This window comes from Ciconia boyciana, chromosome 7 (assembly GCF_034638445.1).
Source record: "Ciconia boyciana chromosome 7, ASM3463844v1, whole genome shotgun sequence".
NCBI classification, from domain to species: Eukaryota; Metazoa; Chordata; class Aves; order Ciconiiformes; family Ciconiidae; genus Ciconia; species Ciconia boyciana.
Genome location: NC_132940.1, coordinates 3,841,772 through 3,861,314, shown reverse-complemented (window position 1 = coordinate 3,861,314; position 19,543 = coordinate 3,841,772). Strand labels below are relative to the sequence as shown.

At 38.2% G+C, this 19,543-nt stretch overlaps 1 protein-coding gene across 8 annotated transcripts in view; it reads left to right on the top strand.

The window, feature by feature from the left end:
• PATJ (PATJ crumbs cell polarity complex component) overlaps positions 1-19,543 on the top strand; it is a 165,211-nt gene that overhangs the window by 22,828 nt on the left and 122,840 nt on the right. For all 8 annotated transcript variants that reach the window (XM_072868998.1, XM_072868999.1, XM_072869001.1 and 5 more), the window contains 8 exons: positions 1,280-1,368; positions 2,635-2,773; positions 3,066-3,200; positions 9,656-9,732; positions 12,165-12,221; positions 13,625-13,759; positions 17,171-17,335; positions 19,041-19,169. In XM_072868998.1, the coding sequence (XP_072725099.1) occupies positions 1,280-1,368; positions 2,635-2,773; positions 3,066-3,200; positions 9,656-9,732; positions 12,165-12,221; positions 13,625-13,759; positions 17,171-17,335; positions 19,041-19,169 (926 nt within the window). The remainder of the gene's footprint in view (positions 1-1,279; positions 1,369-2,634; positions 2,774-3,065; positions 3,201-9,655; positions 9,733-12,164; positions 12,222-13,624; positions 13,760-17,170; positions 17,336-19,040; positions 19,170-19,543) is intronic.

The window sequence follows — 19,543 nt, the reverse complement described above, 5'->3', positions numbered from 1 at the left end:
TCAGTCAGATTAACTAGTCCATCCCTCTGCCAGGGAGGAGATGCAGAGAATCTTAGCTGTGCACAATGTGTATGCCACCTTCACAAGATCATGTACTTGTCTTTGGCAGATGGCTGTTTCAGTGTCTAAACTCTGGGAACAGATTAAAATACCTGTGCTAGGATATGGGGACATGGAATCAGTTGTTTTTTTTTTTCTAAATCCTCTTTAAATTAGAGCTGTTAACTCGTCTTTCAAATATTGGTTCCATAAATGGTAATGTCTTTAAAATTGACTCAACTGAATATCTGGTTTTACACAAAGGGGTAGTGCTTTTTATCCCTTCCTTGTGGGACTCAAGAAAGTATTCTGGGAATGTGGCGTGGCTGGAGTTGCTCTCCAGCCCTCTTCATTCCCAGGAAATCCTCTTGCATTACCGGCCAGGAATCCCAGGCCAGTGTGGTGAGCACTGGGAACTGGGTTGGGGAGGAGCACGTGTCAGGAAATAGGAAAAGGTGGGTTTGAAGCACCAGTAGAGGGGTTCTGCTGAGCGTGGACAAACCATGTTGGGCAGGTGTCTGAGGAAGGTTAGAGTTCAGAAAAGGATGGATGAACTATCAAGGTTCGCTAGAATTAAAGATCAGCATCTCATATTTTGCAGGAGTTTGTGGAAGGGAAGTGTTGTTGTTTCAACTGATGGTTGTGTTTTTTACTGGTTGGTTGGTTGGTTGTTTTTATTTCCTTGTTCTAATTAGAAGTTAGAATTAATAATCAAACATCAAACATGACAAAGGACAGCTTTTCTGATTTCCATGTTTCTCTGTTTTGTTTTGTTTTTTTAAAATCATTTTTCATTAAGATTTAAAGTACTAAATTCTTTAGCTGTAAGATGATTGAAGTCCAGATCAAAGTACTTAAGCACATACTTTACTTTTAGCTTAGGTAGTCCTATTGAAATCAAATGCAGCATGGATTTAATTGATTGTGGTTTAAAGCCTGGGTAAGCACAAGGATGAATCCATGGAGGAGGTGGCCTTTTGTGAGCCATTTTAAGGAAAAAATTTTGAGGTCAGTGTACACGTGGTTGTATCGGTGCTGTTTTTTCCATCAGAGATCCTCAGTTGTTCTATGTTAGGCTGTGTGAATGGTAACATGCAAATGTTGGTGGTTTACAGAATCATAACTTTGTGGACAGAAGAAGTGTGTGAAAAAGGCTATAATTAAAAATCTTAATAAGAAAAGAAACGAATTAGGTTAATGTAGTGACTTGTTTCTTTTCTTCCCCTCCCCCTGCCAACAGAACCTTCAGGGATTTTCGTGAAAAATATAATACCTGGTAGTGCTGCTGACCACAATGGCCAAATCCATGTTCATGACAAAATTGTTGCTGTAAGTAAAATAGTCTGCTTATATGTTGTTGTAGAACTAATAGTTCATTACACATCTCAGGGTTAAAAGAACAACATAGTAAAGACTTTCTAAAGTTAATTAAACCTCATCTGCTTTGCAGAGGAAATAATTTGGTGGTTCGTATTTGTTTAGGTAGATTTGTAACAGAAATGAGCTTTGGCTTGCTGTGGTTAAAATATTACTTTACATTCAAAGAAGTAGTAAATAGTAGTTAACTATGAAAGAGGCAAGCATTTGGATTAAAATGTTTCAGAGTGGAGAATCTTGGCTTTTGGCATGAAGTAAAGATGAGCAGCGTTAGCTTCTGTTTGAATGGAATGGGGTTTGAGGATAGTTAAGATTTTGCAAGATGTGGCACACTGTTTATGGTCCTTAATGACTGTGTAGCACAGTGTGGATACAATCAAAATGTTAATAGTCACAATTTAGGTTTAGAAACCCAAGCTTTATGTGTAGAAAAATTACAAACCATTGAATAACAGTGAGTTGAATAATAGCCAGTTTTGCATTCACAGTACAAGCAGGAATGAATTACACAGTCTTTTTGTTTTAAGAGATAATATTTATAGAGATATGATTTTAAATTACTTTTAAAATGTGTGCTATGCCAGACCTTCCAAAGTCAGCTTCTCCTTTATGAGAGCAAGAATTGATACAACCTTGTGCTTTTATCTGCAGCTTTGCAGGAGAAGCCCCTATTGATGCATGATCTAACAGTGAGATGAACAGAGTATTTTGGGTGTAAATTAAAACATCTGAATTAATGTAAGAATTGGGCTGTTCAGAGTGAATTATACAAACAGTTACGTGTATAAGCTTGGGGGGGGCATGTTAGAAATCCATGAGAAAACTAACAGTGATAATGAACGAAACAGAGTTCTAGGTTGGCTACTCTTGCTGGGAAGCTTCATCCACAATACTCCTCAAGCTGTTTTTTTTGTAAGCAAAAATAATTGTAGGGGGACATCAGTGCATACTTACATCAGATTAGTAAATTCTGTTTTGTGGTTGCCCCATGAAGACAGAAGAAATTACTGTTGTGTTTCCTTTTAAAATGCATTTTGAAAATATTATCTAATTAGTGAAATGTAACTGATTTAATGAGATTGTTTTGCAAATACTACTGTCTTGGGTGAATAACCCTATAATTTCTGCACAAAATAATGTGGATGTTGCTTACACTGTATGGTACAGCCTAAGAATGTACTGTAATTACTATTATATGATACGATTTTCTTGTTTTAGGTTGATGGAATTAATATACAGGATTATACCAACCAAGAAGTGGTAGAGGCATTGCGTAACACAGGACAGACTGTTCGCCTTACCTTACTTAGAAGGAAACCTTCTTCTACTATTTCTTCAGAAAGACCTTCAGATAGAGGTAATACTTCCCCCCCTCCCGCCCCTTTTTCAGTAACTAATGTTATTTTTCACTCAATTTACACTTAACTAATTTAACAATTAGGACTAGATACCACATGATCCTAGATTTTGTGAGGGCACCCTGTAGAAAATTAGATACTTAAGGAGGAATGGAAAGAAACAGAAATGAGGGATTCAGGAAATCCTGTATAGCAAAAAAAAAAAAAAAAAAAAAAGTAGTTAGTGAGGTGGTGTTACTACTTCATATATTTTGCAGCATATGATTTATTTTTTTTCATCTGTTTTCACAGTGCAGCCAACTGTTCCAACCTTTGTGTCCCCGGGAGCTGTAGGGACTGAAACTAGTGTGGACACTAAGAATGAGGAAAACCAAGAACAGAAGGATAATCTTCAAAATGAAAAGCAGCAGAGTCTACATAAAACAGGTGGATAGGCTATCTTGCAGTGTCTCTTCTCAGTCTTTGGAATTGTCTTTAATCCATTTTCAGTACTGATGGGCTGTCGTGGCTTACTCCATCTTTAGCTTTTGCTCTGTAATGCTTTTTATTCAGGTCCCTCTGAAGTAAAGTTCTACCTGTTGGATCTATCAACTCTTCCATCCTGCCCTATCCCCAAAATGTAGCACTGTCCACAGGTTTGCCGAGAGTGCGTTCTGTGTCATCACGGAGGTCACTGGTGAAGATACTGGATAATATTAGCCCCTGTAGCTATTGACCTTCTCTCATAACTGGCTGTCAAGCCACTGGTTAATGCTGTCTTTGATCGCAGTGGTCCATCTAGTTTTCAGGCTATTTAGCAGTCATCAAACCCACGCTTCCTCAGTTTCCAAATGAGAATGCCGATGTAAATGATGTCAAAAGCTTCGGAAAAGTTGAAGTGTATTACACCCTTCATCCACATAACTATTGTGGCAGTCAGATCGGTTGGTTATTTGGCAAAACTATATTAACTGTTCCTGATTTGCCTTCTTATCATTTATGTCTTTGGAAATGCATTCCAAAAGAAAGTATCTCATGATTTCTCCAGGGCCGAAGGTGAGACTGACTGGCCTATAATTCTCTGGATCTTCCTCCTTGCATAAAGTTTGCCCTTTTCCAGTCATTAGTGATCCCCCTTTGATTGCCATGTTTAGTTTTTGGGGTTTTTTTCTTTTAGATTATAGACAGTGAAGGTGCAGCCCTTTCAGTACTCTGAAATGAATCTCATAAGCTCTACAGAGCTGAATGCCTCCAGCTCACCAATTCCTCTTTCTAGCCCTGGTCCTACTCTGATGATCCGAGGTCTCCTGCCTGCAGTCTTCTCCTGACAGAGATTTGTTCATCTTCCTCTGCTGCCAGGGCCCTGAACCAGATTGCTAGGTGAACAGCATCAGCAGATGGAACTCTTGGGAGTTCACATTTACTTCCAGATCCAGTGTTACCTCAGTCATATCTATCTTCTTGCCCTCACAGGTCTTAGACTCCTGCATCTGCAGAGATTTTTCAAAATACTCTGTTGGTTTCCTGTACCTCATCTCTGATGCCCATTTGTTGCAGTTTCTTCTTTTGGCCCTGCAGTAACTTCGTCAGAACTCACCTTCTGAGCTGCTCAACCTGGCCTCCTACAAACTGTGACCTGAGCTGCAGCATCCTCCCTTGGGAGTTTTGACTGAGTAGGGCTTGCTGAAGGACCAGAGGTGGCTGCAGCAGCAGGGACAGGGGATCATGTCTTGTGACATGTCTCCATTTGTAGGTCATTTTCCACACAGATGAGAGAGATGCCATTTCCATGAACATCTGTCTCGCCTGTGTGCCACCTGCCATGTAACTGCCTTGCTCCTGTTTGTTTGTCCTGCTTATAGTGCTCCTGGTCACTGACATTTCCTGGAGTGCTGGAGAAGTAGGAAGACTAGCACAAGTTATGTCCACCTCCTGTGAGATTCCCCACTTGGCAATGAACCTCTTCTTGCTGCCTGCTGGTTCCCAGACCCAACTCATTTACCTGTTGGTACTAATACTGTTGCATACTGCTTCCTGCCATGCTACTGTTGGAAACTAGAGTTCGGTCTCTAGACATGCCATTTCTCGCTTGCTTGTCCTGAGCTTACTAGCTGAACTGGAAATTATTGACTGCACACCTATACAGGCAGATGAGAATCTCTGGTCTGGCATTATAGGCATAAATAGGCGTAAAGACCCGATAGCTGGAATCAGAAGCTGGACAGGAGTTCAAATTAGGCATGTGTTTTTAACAGCAAAGGCAACTGGACATAGGGGCAGATCACAAAGGCATGGATTGCTTTGGTTTTTGGCTAACTTCTGAAGCAAGGTTGAAGGTCTTTCCAGAAGGCGTGCTTCAATTCCCCTACAGATTTCTGGGCTCTTCTACAGGAACTTCTGGGTGAATTTCTACAGCTTGTGTTAAAGTCAGCATAAATTATCCTTATGCCTTGTAGTTTCTAAGTTATGTAGATGTAATAGAGGATTCTAAATTATGGCTGTCAATGAATAACAATTTTGCTATGATTGTGGAAGATCTGTCAGTATTAAAGACAACCTGGAAACGAGAGAAATGTAGCAGTTCCTATGTTCCATTCTGTTTTACTTTTCTGTCCAAGCCTTGTAACCAGACATCCTTTGTTGTGACTTTTGCATGTTCCCAGAAATAGGAAGCCAAAACAGAGGTGGTTGAGTAGCTGAGATGTGAGGTTATCAAAGCATTGTTTTAGCTGTATGAATGGAAAAGCATATATTGATTTGTAGTTAGAATGGACGAATAACTTAAGGACTTAGCAGGAGGATGTATTTAGGGGCAGAAGAGCCAGGAGGACTTACACTCACTATGACAGAGGCTAGAAAAGAGCAACGCATGCTGTCCTGTGTCACTTACCCAGTCCTTTTTTACTGTGGAACTTTCTATGCATAAAATATATTCTTTTTCTACTGAAGCGAACAATATCTCTGTAGTCAGTTCCTGACTACTTGTGATTGGGTTATCTTGTGTCACAGGCTGCAGATGTCTGCCCTGATGCAAAGAGAACTTTCTGAGGAATTTGTTACCTAATACTTAGTGCTGTGCAAATATGGTATATCAATGCCAGGATCAGTTTATGCTGGGAACTAAAATTGCTTTTACCTGGCTTTCACACACCTAGTCTCAAGGTGTGTGACCTAGATATGCCTTAGTGATCCCTGTTCTGCTGATAATCAGCTTGGATCAAACTGTATTTTTGAGCCCTTTTCATAGCAGACCCAAACTGCTTTGATGTGGATCCACTGCCTCTCCACAAATACTCCAAAGATGTTAGTTTCAAAAGGAGTTTATAACCAAGTTGTATGTATATGAGTGGCTCCCCTTCAATTCTACCATTGTGCAAATCTCGTAATCCCCTTCCTCGGAGCTCTGCAGAGTATGGTGCAGATGCACCTGGGTCTGACAAGGACTTCATTGCCTGGAATGCATAGCTGCTGGTTGGACCCATGCTGATTCCTTTCAGGGCCAGTGTTGTATATCTGCACTGCATTCCCCGGTGCATCGTGTAGCACGTGTACTATGAGATTTCTTTCTTCTATGTATCCAAGCTCCCCTTACCCTGGAGAATACAGGATAATGTGTTTGTATGCACAGTGTGTCTTGGGATACCAAAATTTAAACACCGAAGGTACTGTTTGCAGTTGGATGCTGCCCTTGATACCATCTAGCAGTGCTGGTCCTCCTTGGCCAGCAGGATAATGCAATGGGAGTGGTTTGTCAGCCACTTTACTTTGAAACCAAGTAATGAATAGGGAGCATTTAATGCAATGGTAAGCAAGTATCATTGCTTGATTAACCTGGGGTTTTACGTAGTAAAAAACCACTTTAAGTTACAAGGTTCTGCAAAAGCTTTATGCAACTATAAATTGTGTGTATCTATGTTAAGAAGTTGAAATACCTAGTTGCAAAGTTTACTCATACTGAAATACGATGTATAAGATTTCACCTCTGAATAGAATTTAATGGCCAAGTTTAAATTCCAAAGATAGGTGCTTATTTTGGACATGGTGATGGGCACTTCATTATAATGGTGCTAAAGTAAATACTGCTAATTTAAGGCTCTGACTAAACTCTGGAAATGCTTTTAGAAGTTTAATGTAAAAGGTATGTTTTATAAAATACGTATTACTTCCCTTTAAGCCCAGTTGTGTGAAATTCTTATTAAATTGTGTTTCCTGGAGAGGCATTAAATAGTAATTCTGGCCAGGCAAAACCGTGCTTAAGCAGTTCTGTTACAAAGGCAACATGGTTTAGGATGCAATGTGCATGAGGCCTGAAACTTTCTGCTAGCAGACTAGAGGCAATTAACTTAACAGCTGCATCTGCAAGACCGCAGACTGGGCAGAACTGCTTTCTTTTGCCTTGCAGCAGTACTCAAAACCCAAAAGATATGATGATGCTAGTCAGGCACTTAAAGATGTACAAGATGTACACATCCTTGTACAGTACATTTGTGAAACCAGGAGGAAACTGCAAGAAGAAAAGATCCCAGTTTTGAAGATGCCAGCAATTTTGACCAGGAAAGATGATTTTTACAATGCACTTGTGATTTATTCTTGACGCTTGCTAATTAGAAATGAAAAACTGTATGGAAGCGCAGGCAGAAGGGCAGACTAAATATGTTGAAAGTTGTTGCTAATGAAAGCTGTCCCTGCGAAGCATTTTCATTTCTGAGGCCTTGCACATTCCAGAAGACGTGGTACATAGCTCATGAGAAATCAAGCTGGATGAGACACTAGAAAGAAACTTCTTAGCTGCCATGTGGAAAAAGCTGTTTGGGGAAAAAGGAGCATTTTAAGTGAATTGGGTGACACCATTGGAATTGAATATATTTAATCCAAATCCCTCCTGCTAACGTTTCCACAGTTCTGAGGAAGTTACAGGCAAAGACTTCAAAGTGTGTTTGAAAGAAAAGGGGAAGCTTCAAATGGAGACGTGCATCAGCACCTGCTCTGAACAACTCATAGATTTTGGTAATGTGTTTTGGACGTGACAAAAAAAATCTGTATTCAGCAAGCTGAACACAGCTTGCAGTTACTGAACTGAACTTTGAGCTTGACCCTAAGATTCATTACTCCTGGTGAACCTTAGAATCTATATTTGGCTGCACAGGGGATTGCAGGTGCTTAGCTCCTGGGTGTTCACACTGTAACTTTGTAATAGCAGAAAAAAAGACTAAAGAATTTCTGTCCCTATGTATTTCTGCAAATAGAAGGTGTTCTGTTTTTGCTACAGTTGGGAAGAAAAGTTAGTGATCAGCCTGTGCTTGATAGCAAGGCTCACGAAGAAGACTTCTCCTTAGAAACCTCAATTAAATTTAAATGGAGGAAAAAATCCTTAACTCACAGCTGAGAATTTTGGGAAAATTTGTCTGTCTTTTTTTTAAGGAGATAATTTATTTCAGAGAGCACTGTGGTCTGTATTTACAAACCCAAGTTTTTATTCTTGGTGGGGTTTCTTTTTGGTGACAGAAAATAGTTATCTGAACTGCTGGAATCCTTGAATATCTGTATCTCCTTGAGCCTATAGGTTAAAGATGCTCTGGATATTTCCAAGTGAAATCTCAGCTGTTAGGCTCTGAGGAGTGTGGTGTCTCACTGCAGATCAGACAGAATTTGCCTATCTGGCATGACAGAAAGTGAGTGGAAGAGATACAGTGATGGGTTATGTTGTTGTATAAATTAACTTAAATCTTTTGTTTTTAATGAGTGGAAAACTTCAAAGTTATAGAATGATGTAATGAGGATTGTATTGCAAAGCTCGTGTTTATCTTTGCAGTCTACAAAGGTGTTGAAAGCAAAGGCAGCTTGACATCCCATTTGTGTTGGCTTTTGCTGGTAGGTAGGCTCTGAGCTTCTCTTGGTGTCTTCAAAATTCCCCCCTTGAGGTATTTTACTTGCTAGTTTGTGTGCAAAATGTGAGGTCGTGATTTACATTCTAAATTTCAGTACAACACATCAGCAATACTAAGTGGTCTGTGCCTTGTCTAGACATCTGACAAACTATTACAGTCGTTTGGGGGAAAAATCCAGTTTTAGGTAATTCAGGCCCCAGTTGCTGCTGCTGTAGCTGCTAGATGGAATTTGCTTTAGAGCTTGATTCTTACCAGTTAGACATTGCTTCGGCTTGGAACTTTATATGTGCGCTGAGCTTCTGGATGAGGTCAAATGCAGGGCAGCCAGTCATTTTATGCTGTCTAGCTCTGTCAAATTGTCTTACATGAATGTAATACTGCCTTGGTTGCATAAGTAAGAAAGCTGAAAAGATATAAATGTCAAGATAGCCAAGTTCCCACAGAAGACTGGTTTAGAACTGGAGCTTATATTAAAGCTCATGTTACTTACTGGCCTAATTAAACTAGACAAGCCTTTATACCTGCCAAATGTATAAATAAAGTCTGTGACTGCATTGTGCTGATGCAGTCCCTCGATAACAGCAATATCTTGTCAGGTGTTTTACTTCTTAAGGGGGTTCATTTTGGTGGGAGATAATGCTTCCCTGGAGTGGCAAGCATTTTTATAGCAACAAATTATGAAGTTGTGTGAAATTTGTTTTGCAGCCTGAAAGAATGATTTATTTACAGTACTATATGGTACAGAACTCGCATCTCATCAATACAAGCATCACCTCTTCTGCTTCTCAGTTGAATAAATCACACGTTAGCAGTAGCTGACATTTTGCATTGTTTTCCTAAAAAACACATTTTTGATTTGCACTGTTTGATAGACTCAGCTTAATGCACTTTCCTTTTTGGGATTATTCCCTCTAATCTTTTATTTACACTGAATTTTTATTGAAGCACTTAGAAGTAAACGTACTTCTGAATGTACAATATGCTTGTAAATTTAATATTCACTTTCATATTTAGGACGAGTCCCACTCCCTCCAGCACATGAGCTGAAATCCAAGTGGGAAAACCTGCTGGGACCTGAATACGAAGTTATGGTATGTTATCTTTCAATAAACTACATTTATGTATGTTATTTCTTTAAATTACAGATCTGTGAGTTTAGCATTACAGGCTGTTTATAGAACAGGTTAGTGTTTGGAACAGATCAGTAACATCAAATTTTGTTTCCCATAACATCAAGGCTCAAATATAGGAGTGTTATAATGAGTTGTTTTTTCTTTTTTTTTTTTTTTTTTTTTTTTTTTTTAAATTCAGTTTGTATAGATACTATTGTTATACAGATTCTAGACAGGAACAGTGATTTAAGAAAATCAACTGTCCTTTTAAATCTGCATCATATCACTTGTTTTATTGTGCACTGGGAAAAAAAGGCTTAGGGTAGAGCTCCTGTGTTTCACAATCTTACAATTTTATTAGAAGAACGAAAGAATGATTTTCAAACGTGCTGGGAAAATAGGAAGTAATTCACGGTAGTGTAACTTTGTGGTGCCAGTGTCTGTTAGATATTTCTTCACTTTGTATTAAATAATTGCCAAGCAAAAGATTGTTTTGATGAATCATCATAAGGAGTTGACTGAAATTGTAATTCACTACTGCTTTTCAGTGCTGTGTTAGCTAGTGAGAACAGATAAAAGACTCCAGCCAGTGTTCTTTCCGAAGACTTAAAAAATTCTCACCACCACCAAGAAAATGCCCTGTTTGTCTTTGCAATGCTTGTCCAGTTGATTTAGAGACACTTGGAGTAGCCATCATTCCAGTCACTCGCTGGAAGATTTAAAGTAGCTTTAAGAATTGCCTTGAGAAACTCACTTCTCTTCTTTCCATTAGCACTCCTTTAAGATCTGAAGTTCATGTAAGATTATGTACATGATGCAATAAATCTGTTTGGCTGCCCACTTCAGTTGCTTGGTATTCCCATCCTTACATTTCAAGAGTCTGATATTACTTCCCTTAGCACTATCACACTTCCCACAGCGGACGAAAATCTGCTTAGTTCGTGAAACCGTCCGTTTCTAATTCTTCTTTAGCTGCCACCAGTAAAATGTCACGAGTGAAAATGTTCACGATTGGTCCTTTTAAATAATAGAAGGAAACTGTTGTGGCACCCCATTTTGAAAGTCATTTTTCGGTTCTTCCAGTTCTTGTTATCTGTACCTACCTCTAGTCTTGCTTGGCTGCGTTCAATAACAATGTTTAGTTTGATTTCAGCTTGATAGCGCAGTCCCTGTTTCACGCTATCCTCACTCCTACACTCAGCTCCCAGAAAGTAATCCTGAAGGTGCCTACAGGTTTGAGTATTCTCTCAGAAGTATTTCTCTTCAGAGGAAATAGCTGTTTGAGGAGAGGGTTTGGTGTCACTCATGGCTGCTGTGTTGCCGATCCTTTGTCGTACCAATGCAAGGAGCTGAGATCCTGCTGAAACAGAAGGAGACCCTGGAAGTCTCTACAGGGATGTATGACTGTGTGGTATTTGTTGCCAGGTGCCTAAGCGTGAGCAGTCAAGCTGAGGAGTTATCAGTCATAGATTCATTTAGTTACAACTGAACGGACATGAAATGGATTCTGTCTGTTGGGAAAAATACCCTAGGTACTGGAAAACAAGATGCTGGAAGCCCTATTTAAAATTAAGCCAAAAGAAAAAGCTGAGGCTTAGTATTGTTTCATAAATACTTTCTTAACTAGAAATTTCCAAAGGAGCCTGAAGTTACCTGATTTTTTGCAAGGCTATATATTTTCCAAATCTAACAAGTGTAGCAATCCTCCCAAACATATGCAACTTCAGTGTCCCAGACTCCAACTCTGGGCCATAGATCACCACAGATGTCATCTTATTACTTTTAAACTGGAGTAAATAACCTTCTAAGGTTACAGATAAATAAATTATGTTAAGGAAGAACATTACAAGAAAACTGGTGGTGAACATAGTTATTTTATTAATATTTAAAAAATGAAGATATACTGAAGGGATTTCTTGTCACTGTTTTAAATAATCCACTTTGCATTCAAATTTGGTAATTAAACTCATGTATTTCAAGCCATGTTAGAAACATGCTGCAGAAGATGGTGGTTTAGTCTAGATGTTAGATGGCTGTACTACAGCCTCAAGTAATAACTTAAGCTATCGTAGTTTTCAGATTCTGATTGGCAAGTCAGTCTGGGTATTTGTGTCAAACATAATGGCATTTTGTGCTTATACAGGATTACTGAACTTGACTAAAATTGGCACTCAGGCTTCGGGAATAGGCTAATATTGGAGTCTGCTAATAGTGCATAATCACCACATTCCTAGTTGTAAATGTTCTGTGTCTGAAAGAGTTTTCTAACATTTGTTTAAAATTATTTTGCATCAATGTGACTTTGTTTAAGTACAGTTTATTTTGCTCATCAGTTTTTTGCCAGAATTCATCATTCCAGTAAAGTCTTTATTATCCTGCTATTGAAAAATGTTATGATGTACAATTTTTAGGTTGTGAATGTGGATATGCCCATTACAGATGATTCAGAGCTCCAGAAGTACTCAAAGGTATGACTTACATGATGGTTTCCTTCATGGTATGTGTTGGCGGAGTAATCCTAGAAGGGCATGACACAATTCCAGATTTATGTGTTTCAGAAATTTACTGGCTTTGTGGCTCTATCTTACTTTTCCAGAAAAAGGCTGCCAATATTCTGCTATTCTGTTTATCTTCTGAACTGGTCCAATACCTTTTTGTAGCATGGGCAAATGAGCCTTTTAACACCAACACCACCACCCCCCACCCCCCCAACAAAACAAACAAACAAACAAACAAAACTCCAAACCATGCATATAAGCCTCAAGTTTTGGGGTACTTAATTGCATTGAAATTTGGTTGTTGAAAGCCACTACAGAATGGAGCAGAGGTTGAAACTCTGCTGAACACTGTTGTTGTCCTGCAGAGGAGTTTACCATAGTGATCCTGGCTCAGGGAGAGGGAGGTCCATTTAATTGAAATGGTCAGAGCTGAAATTAATTTCAGTCTTCCAAGACTTTCGAGAGATTTTCAAGATACATATGTTAATATTGTGCAAAAGAGGTTTGTAGAAATGATGCATTTATATACTTGTGGGATGTCTCAGTAAAGAAAGGCCATAAATTCATAATCCAGACATGGGTGTGAGGGAATGTTGACGATCAATGGATTGCTCCTTTTACTTGAATATCCAGAATTAATTGCGAACCAGAAGGACAGTCAGTGTTTCAACTTAAGTAATAAAAAGCCAGAAGATGGCCAAACTCAAGGAGCAGATACTGCTGATCATCTCTTCTTCCCAGGTTGCCGTGATTTCTGCTGTCTTGTCTGGATAGTGTATCAGTTTTATGCTAGTCTTCCTAATATTAGCAGACATAAGACACTAATGGTTGGAGGCTCCCTAGAGAAAAATTCCAAATTAAGAAGGCCCACTGGGAAAAGGCTAACACAAAATCAGTGATTTCACCTCGCAGAAACAAGGATGCCAGTATTATTAGCTATTTGCAGAGGACGCTTCATGGATATTTTTCCTACCTCAAAGTAGTGTAGCTCCTAAAGGAGTAAGACAGCTGATCTTGTGATGAGTTTTTATGGTGATTATGGAATTTCTTTCAGTTTTGTTGAAAACTCCCCTTTTGGGTAGGATAGACTTTAAGTGGTACTTTTCTCTGCATTTTTTCCAATATGGTAACGTTATTTAAGAATACAGTTCAAATTGCCTTTTCCCCCAAAGGGCAGATTGGTTGTTTTTATTTGTGCAAACAATTTGTATAGAGAAATTATGGACACTTGCGCTGTAATGCAGACGATGTCAGTATGAAGACTTAATCATCTTACTGTGTGCTTAGTTTAATTTGGGGCTACTGAATCCTAAATGTGTTTATATTGCAGTAGATAGATATATACATTCTCAGCCATACTTATCTTTTGGCAGCTATTACCCCTCCACACTTTGAGATTAGGACTTGAGCTTGACACGTTTGATGGACATCATTATATATCATCAATTGCTTCAGATGGTCCAGCTGCAGCACTTGGTCTTCTGCAACTGGAGGATGAACTTCTGGAGGTAAAAACCAAAACAACCCCTGCCAAAAATAGAACTGATAGATTTCCTGTTTGCTTAGCCTTCTTAAAAATGCTGGTATTAAATTCCAGTTTGGCAGCTGTGTGTGCAATAGTAGTATTCAAGAGTTAATTGTGGAAGCAGATAGAGTAGTGCTTTGGAAGTCACATTCATTTTCTTCACTGTTTCATTCCTCCTTTGTGGACAAAATGTCAAATTCTTGTGACCTCTTATGACTTCATGTTTTGGTTTTTTTTCTGAAATGTTTTAACATGGGTATCAAGAGTTATAAGGGCAGAGATAATATTTGTGTTGAATGTATTTGTATCTGTAGTCTGTTAGCTCAGTCTTTTGAGCAATTTGGCATTAGCTTTTGTGGTGGATAATCTTCCTTAATATTTGTCACTCCTAAAAAATTTACAACAGTCTCAGGAATAGTGGTTCCTGTTATGCATTATAACTTGTTTGTTGAGTGTTGAAAGACATTTTTGTGTATAAGCTAGTATATCAGTTTGTTTAAATATGTATAAAGAGGTATTGGGGCAGCTTTGAAGTTATCGGAATCAGACTAGACCTATTTGCTCAGGAAAAATATTTATTTGATAGTGTTAAAATAATACCTATTTTGTGTGTATATGTATGTACATCTATCGGTATCTCAGCCTGCAAGTGAAAAGACATTAATTTCCTATTGAATACGTGCTCTTTGTGGAATATTTTGAATTTGAACCCTTTTTTAGTGGATGCAAAGAACATTTAATTGACATCAATGGGAACAGAATTAGGCCTTCTGAAAGATTAATTTGTTAGGTGTACAGCGCTCTTGCTTTTACTTGTTGTTCACCCTTTAGCATCAAAAATTCATACTGATATCACTAAGACCTAAAACATTTTCTTCAGTTATTGCTTAATGGAGGAAATAGTGATTCCTAAAGGAAGGGATTAATGGAATGCTGGAAGTGTTGTTTAAATTCCTTGGCCACTAAACAAAAAATTGTATACAAAAAAGCAATAATGCAGCACTGTAGAGTAACTTTAATTGCATATATTTAACAGTTTTACTTATTACTGTGTACTTACAATTAAGTTCACAGATATGTCCAGACCTAGTGAGCAAAAATTTTTTTCTACGCTGTAGCTGGAAAAAACCCCCAACAAAATAAAAATGTGCTCCAGGGCTAAAGCTACATATGCCAGGTTTAGCCCAGAGTATGTTTTTGCAGCCAAGTTATAAATCCCCTTAAGTAGGGGTTTGCAATGGAAAAAGTGACAGCCCCAGTCCCCAAACAAGCAGCTCTACCTGGGCCTGATACAGTTGGGATTAAAATGTGATCAGCAAGGAATTTTTTTTAATATATAGTGAGGTTGAATGTTGATTATTTTTAATGATGTGGTTGAATTATGATAGAAAGCATGGGTTGGTTTTGGTTTGGTGCTCCCCCCCAATTTTAGCTAATTTCATTGTGTTCTTTTTAGGAGTAAATTGCTTCCTTGTGTCCTTCTAGTTTTGTTAAAAAATTTCACTTGCTCCTATTTGATGGCACAACTAACTAGAGTGGTGTGGTGAATGAATGGGGTGTTGGCACCTTGCGTGTTTAGAGGCTGATTTCTGGCAGCTGGAAAAGGAGAAATGGGAGTCCCCAAGTCTGCTTGGGAGTGTGCGGTAGCTCTTCTCCATCAATCACAGTACGCTGAGAAGTGCTGGTAACTTTCCACCACGCTGCTGCTCTCAATGCATTAAAAAATCCTTACGCGTAGATACTTCTGCTTAATAATTAACTAATGGATTAGCCTGATAGCTCAGCAGTTGCTGTAATTCTTACAGAAAAAAACCCCATAGCAGTTCGTCTTACTGTGTTGGAGGCCAGTTACACCACTCTGAACATTTCTCCTTGGCTGGGTTATAGTGGGAGAGGAACTCTGTGTTTCCCAGCAGTATAAGCTATATTTACACTGTAAAAAGCACAGAGGAAAAAGTGGGGAAAAAATAGAGGTGATCAGGAAGAAAATGGTGACTAAAGTGGGATTGCTGTGTAGTCTTGCACAAGACTGAGTGCCTCTAAAGAACAAGGAGATCTGGGAACTATATGGCAGGGCTCTGCCTCAAGTACACATGTACAGAGGTGTGTACATGTATGTTGTATATTTACGTGCTATATTTTCTAGGATCAAATGTGGGTTCATCTACATTAGCATTGCAGTTTGGGTATGGAGTGAAGTATTGAAGAGAATCTCCAATTATCCCCACTTACTGTACTTTGGTTCATGTTGTGAAGTGGACTTGGATGATGTGTACTGGATTCCTAAACCAGTGGTTGCACTCCAGCGACTTTGGACATTTGGTCATGAGAGCAGACTTGAGGTAGCCTGAAAGAAATCCCTGAAACACAAGAGGTGTTGGGATTGAGTCCATAGCACTAATTGGGTTAAACCCTTGCTCTTTTGGGGCTGCACTGCTCGTCAGCTTAATGATGTTCACATCTATGACACTTACTGACGTTCTGCTTTCCTCGTATTTAAAGGATACTGTTATGGTGCAAATAGATGTATCCTCATGATATTGCAGGTTATAAAATAGGTAAAAGAGGATGAATCACTGTAGTTTTATTTTCCTGAGGAAGTACAACTGCAGTATTCCATTTTTTAAAGCAGCATTATTATCTATCTATCTACCTATCTTTTTTTTTCTTTTTTTTCTTTTTTTTAAGTCTGTGGTTTAAAACATCCATTAACAATGGCCTTATGGTCGTCTTTTGTCACTCAGGACCTAAAGATTATGGGGTTGTGAGCTTTGACCCTTGTCAGGGTTTTCTGATTAATTGCTTACTGTGATTGGTTTCTTTTTTACTATATAAACATTCTTGCACGTTTTCTGTAGGATCTATTTTAGTTTCAACCATTTTGTTCATTTTAAAAAACTGACAGAGCTGTGCTAGTTCTGACTTCAAGTTTTTGATTAGAGCTCAAAATCTGTGTTTTCTTAAAATATCTTGGAAAATTAATTTTTTTTCTTTTTAAATTCAAACACATAAGCCTAATGCTGAAAAAAAACCCCAAAAACAAACCACAAAACAAAGAAACAGGTGAGAATGAAATAACAATGCTAGGAAAGATTTAGGCTAGGAGAAGTAGTGAGCAGAAAACAAGTTAGAGGAAGCTGAAGAGAGCAGAGACGTGATGTAGCAGCCAGTAGTCACAAGATCTTGCAGATGAAGTTTGTGTCTTACAGTAATGCATGTATACTTCAGAAGAATACCTTAATAAAACTATGCAAGCTTTGTCAGAATCCCTAGGTAAAATTAGACTTTCACATTCAGCCGGGGAAAGACATGTATGCAAAAAAATTAATAAAAGAATCTGGTTGATATCCTTTTAATTGTCTTAGCGTGGACGTGTGTTTCCCCTTCTATGCAGGTAAATGGTGTTCAGCTATATGGAAAATCACGCCGTGAGGCAATCACTTTTCTAAAAGAAGTGCCACCCCCATTTACATTGGTTTGCTGTCGGCGACTCTTTGATGATGGCAGTGAGTCTCTTGTGGATGAACCCACCGTGGGAGTTTCCCCTCCAGAACAAAAGGTAGACCTCTCATGTCATTCAGTTGTGTAAAAGGACAGTAATTTTTTTAAAAAGTGCATATATTTCTGAGAAAGTGATTTAGCTTTCTAAAGACAGGGTTTCTGTTTTCCTTTTGCTGTTTGATCCAGACCACTTTTCAGCCTTAAATAACATTTCCTAAAATATATAGTTATATGAGGCAGTTTTGTATTAAATTGTCACATAAAGCTGCCTTTGCCATTCACTTTGGGCTCGTAAAGGACAGCTGGTGTTTCAGTGAAAGATAGTTCATGTTTGCAACACTGGTACTTTTACTACAGTTTATACAGGTTGGTCATGAGAAACTTCATTGTACTATAAATACAAGGTAGGTAAATCACCAAGCTAGCATGCTGACTACGTACATCCCATTCATCATTCTTACACTTAATAGGTGAGTGAGAGCTCTGAATTATACTAAATCACATCCTTGCCACCATTAGCTGATTACTTCCATGTTCTGAGTAGGTTTTTATAGAACTGGAAAAAAATGAAACTTAATGTTTCTTTCCATTGCAGAAGCTTTAAAGTCTCAAACTAAAGCTTGACACTTGTAATGGTTGTTCCTATTTATAAAAAGTATTTACACCTTGACTTCTCATCTTTTCTGATATTTTCTGATCTAATTTCCCCTACGGTGGAGAGTTAAACAAGAAATACGGATATTTGATGGAAGAATAGGGTGTATGGTATTACTCCTTTATGTAAAAGGCCCTTTCTGTTGCAATAGAATGTGTTCCACTCTGTGTTTTGATGTTGCACTTTACTGAACATTTTCGATGTGCGTCCTGTCAGTTGCACATCTTTGCCATAAGGTGATATTGAGTGAACAGGGGTTGCTTTCTCCTTAGAGCAATCTCACAATATTTCTGCTTTCTTTTGTCAAAAGTATCAAGAAAGAGTGTGTGGAAGAAAAATGTCTTCCTTCTGCCTCATGGCAGTGCTTTGTGTAATAGGTGTATTTGTCCAAAGAAATAAAGTTAAGTCAGTGTGAAGTTAATGGTACAAGATTTTAACGTTTTTCTTGGGACACCATACATTGATATTTTGTAAAGATTGTATTGATAAAATAGCAGTAACATTAAAACATGCAATTTCAGTTAGATGACAAAAGATGTCTTTTTGGAATATGTATTTATGAAGCTGTCCTTACCCAACAAAATTGGTAACTATACCTCTTTCTTTTATAACTTAGTACAAAAATTGTGAAAGAAACTTCTTTTTCAAATTAGATACTATTTGTATAGTTACAATATAAGAAATTTTTGTTTGCATATTTAATGTCACAAGTATCACACATGCCTGATCATCTGGTCTTTCTATTAGCTGTCTGTGGTTAAATCTTTTATGCTAAGATATTTATTTTTCCTTTATGCATCTAATGGGACAGCTGAAGTTCATCAACATGTAACAGGTTAGTAATATTATAACAACTAAATTAACTAATACATGGGTATTTGTATGCCAGGTTGGGCTCCGATGCTCAAAACACGTAGGCATAGTCCCAGCGGAGTATCCAAGGCAGCAAGCCGGAGAAAACTGGACACATGATGTTCAATGAAGTTGTAATTCCATAAAAGGTCATATTTTAGGGCATGTATGAGCCATTAATAATCAAAATATTGAAGGAATACTGTTTGTAAAGAACTGAAAGAATAGTACTTGAACTAGAGCTTTTATTTTTCAGGTGAAACCCAAGGAAGACATTAATCCTGAGGAGGAAGAAGGGGAATTAGCATTATGGTCTCCTGATGTGAAGGTTATTGAACTGGAGAAAGACAGAAATGGTTTAGGATTCAGCATTTTAGACTATCAGGTATACTTTTCTGTAAAAATACTAAAAATCCCTTTGATCCTTTGTCTTGTATGGTGCCTTAAAATGTTTTGTGTTGTTGATTACTGGGTAATTGACTCAGCACTTGGGCCTAGAAACTGTGTAGGGAAAAGTAATTTACTCTGAGGCCAGCTCTATAAAGTATAGTGTAGAGCTTGTTCTAAACCAGTCTGATCATTGGACGTGATAAAGTGCAAAATCTTTAATCAAACTCCACCTCATAACTCTGAGTTTAATGGCTAAATGTTGGGGGGACATTGGTTTTTGTTTTATTTTGTTTTAACTTGGAATGACTTTTCAACTATGAGAGTGGCAAGCAAACTTTCTTAGGTATGGCAACATAATTTCCTATGTAC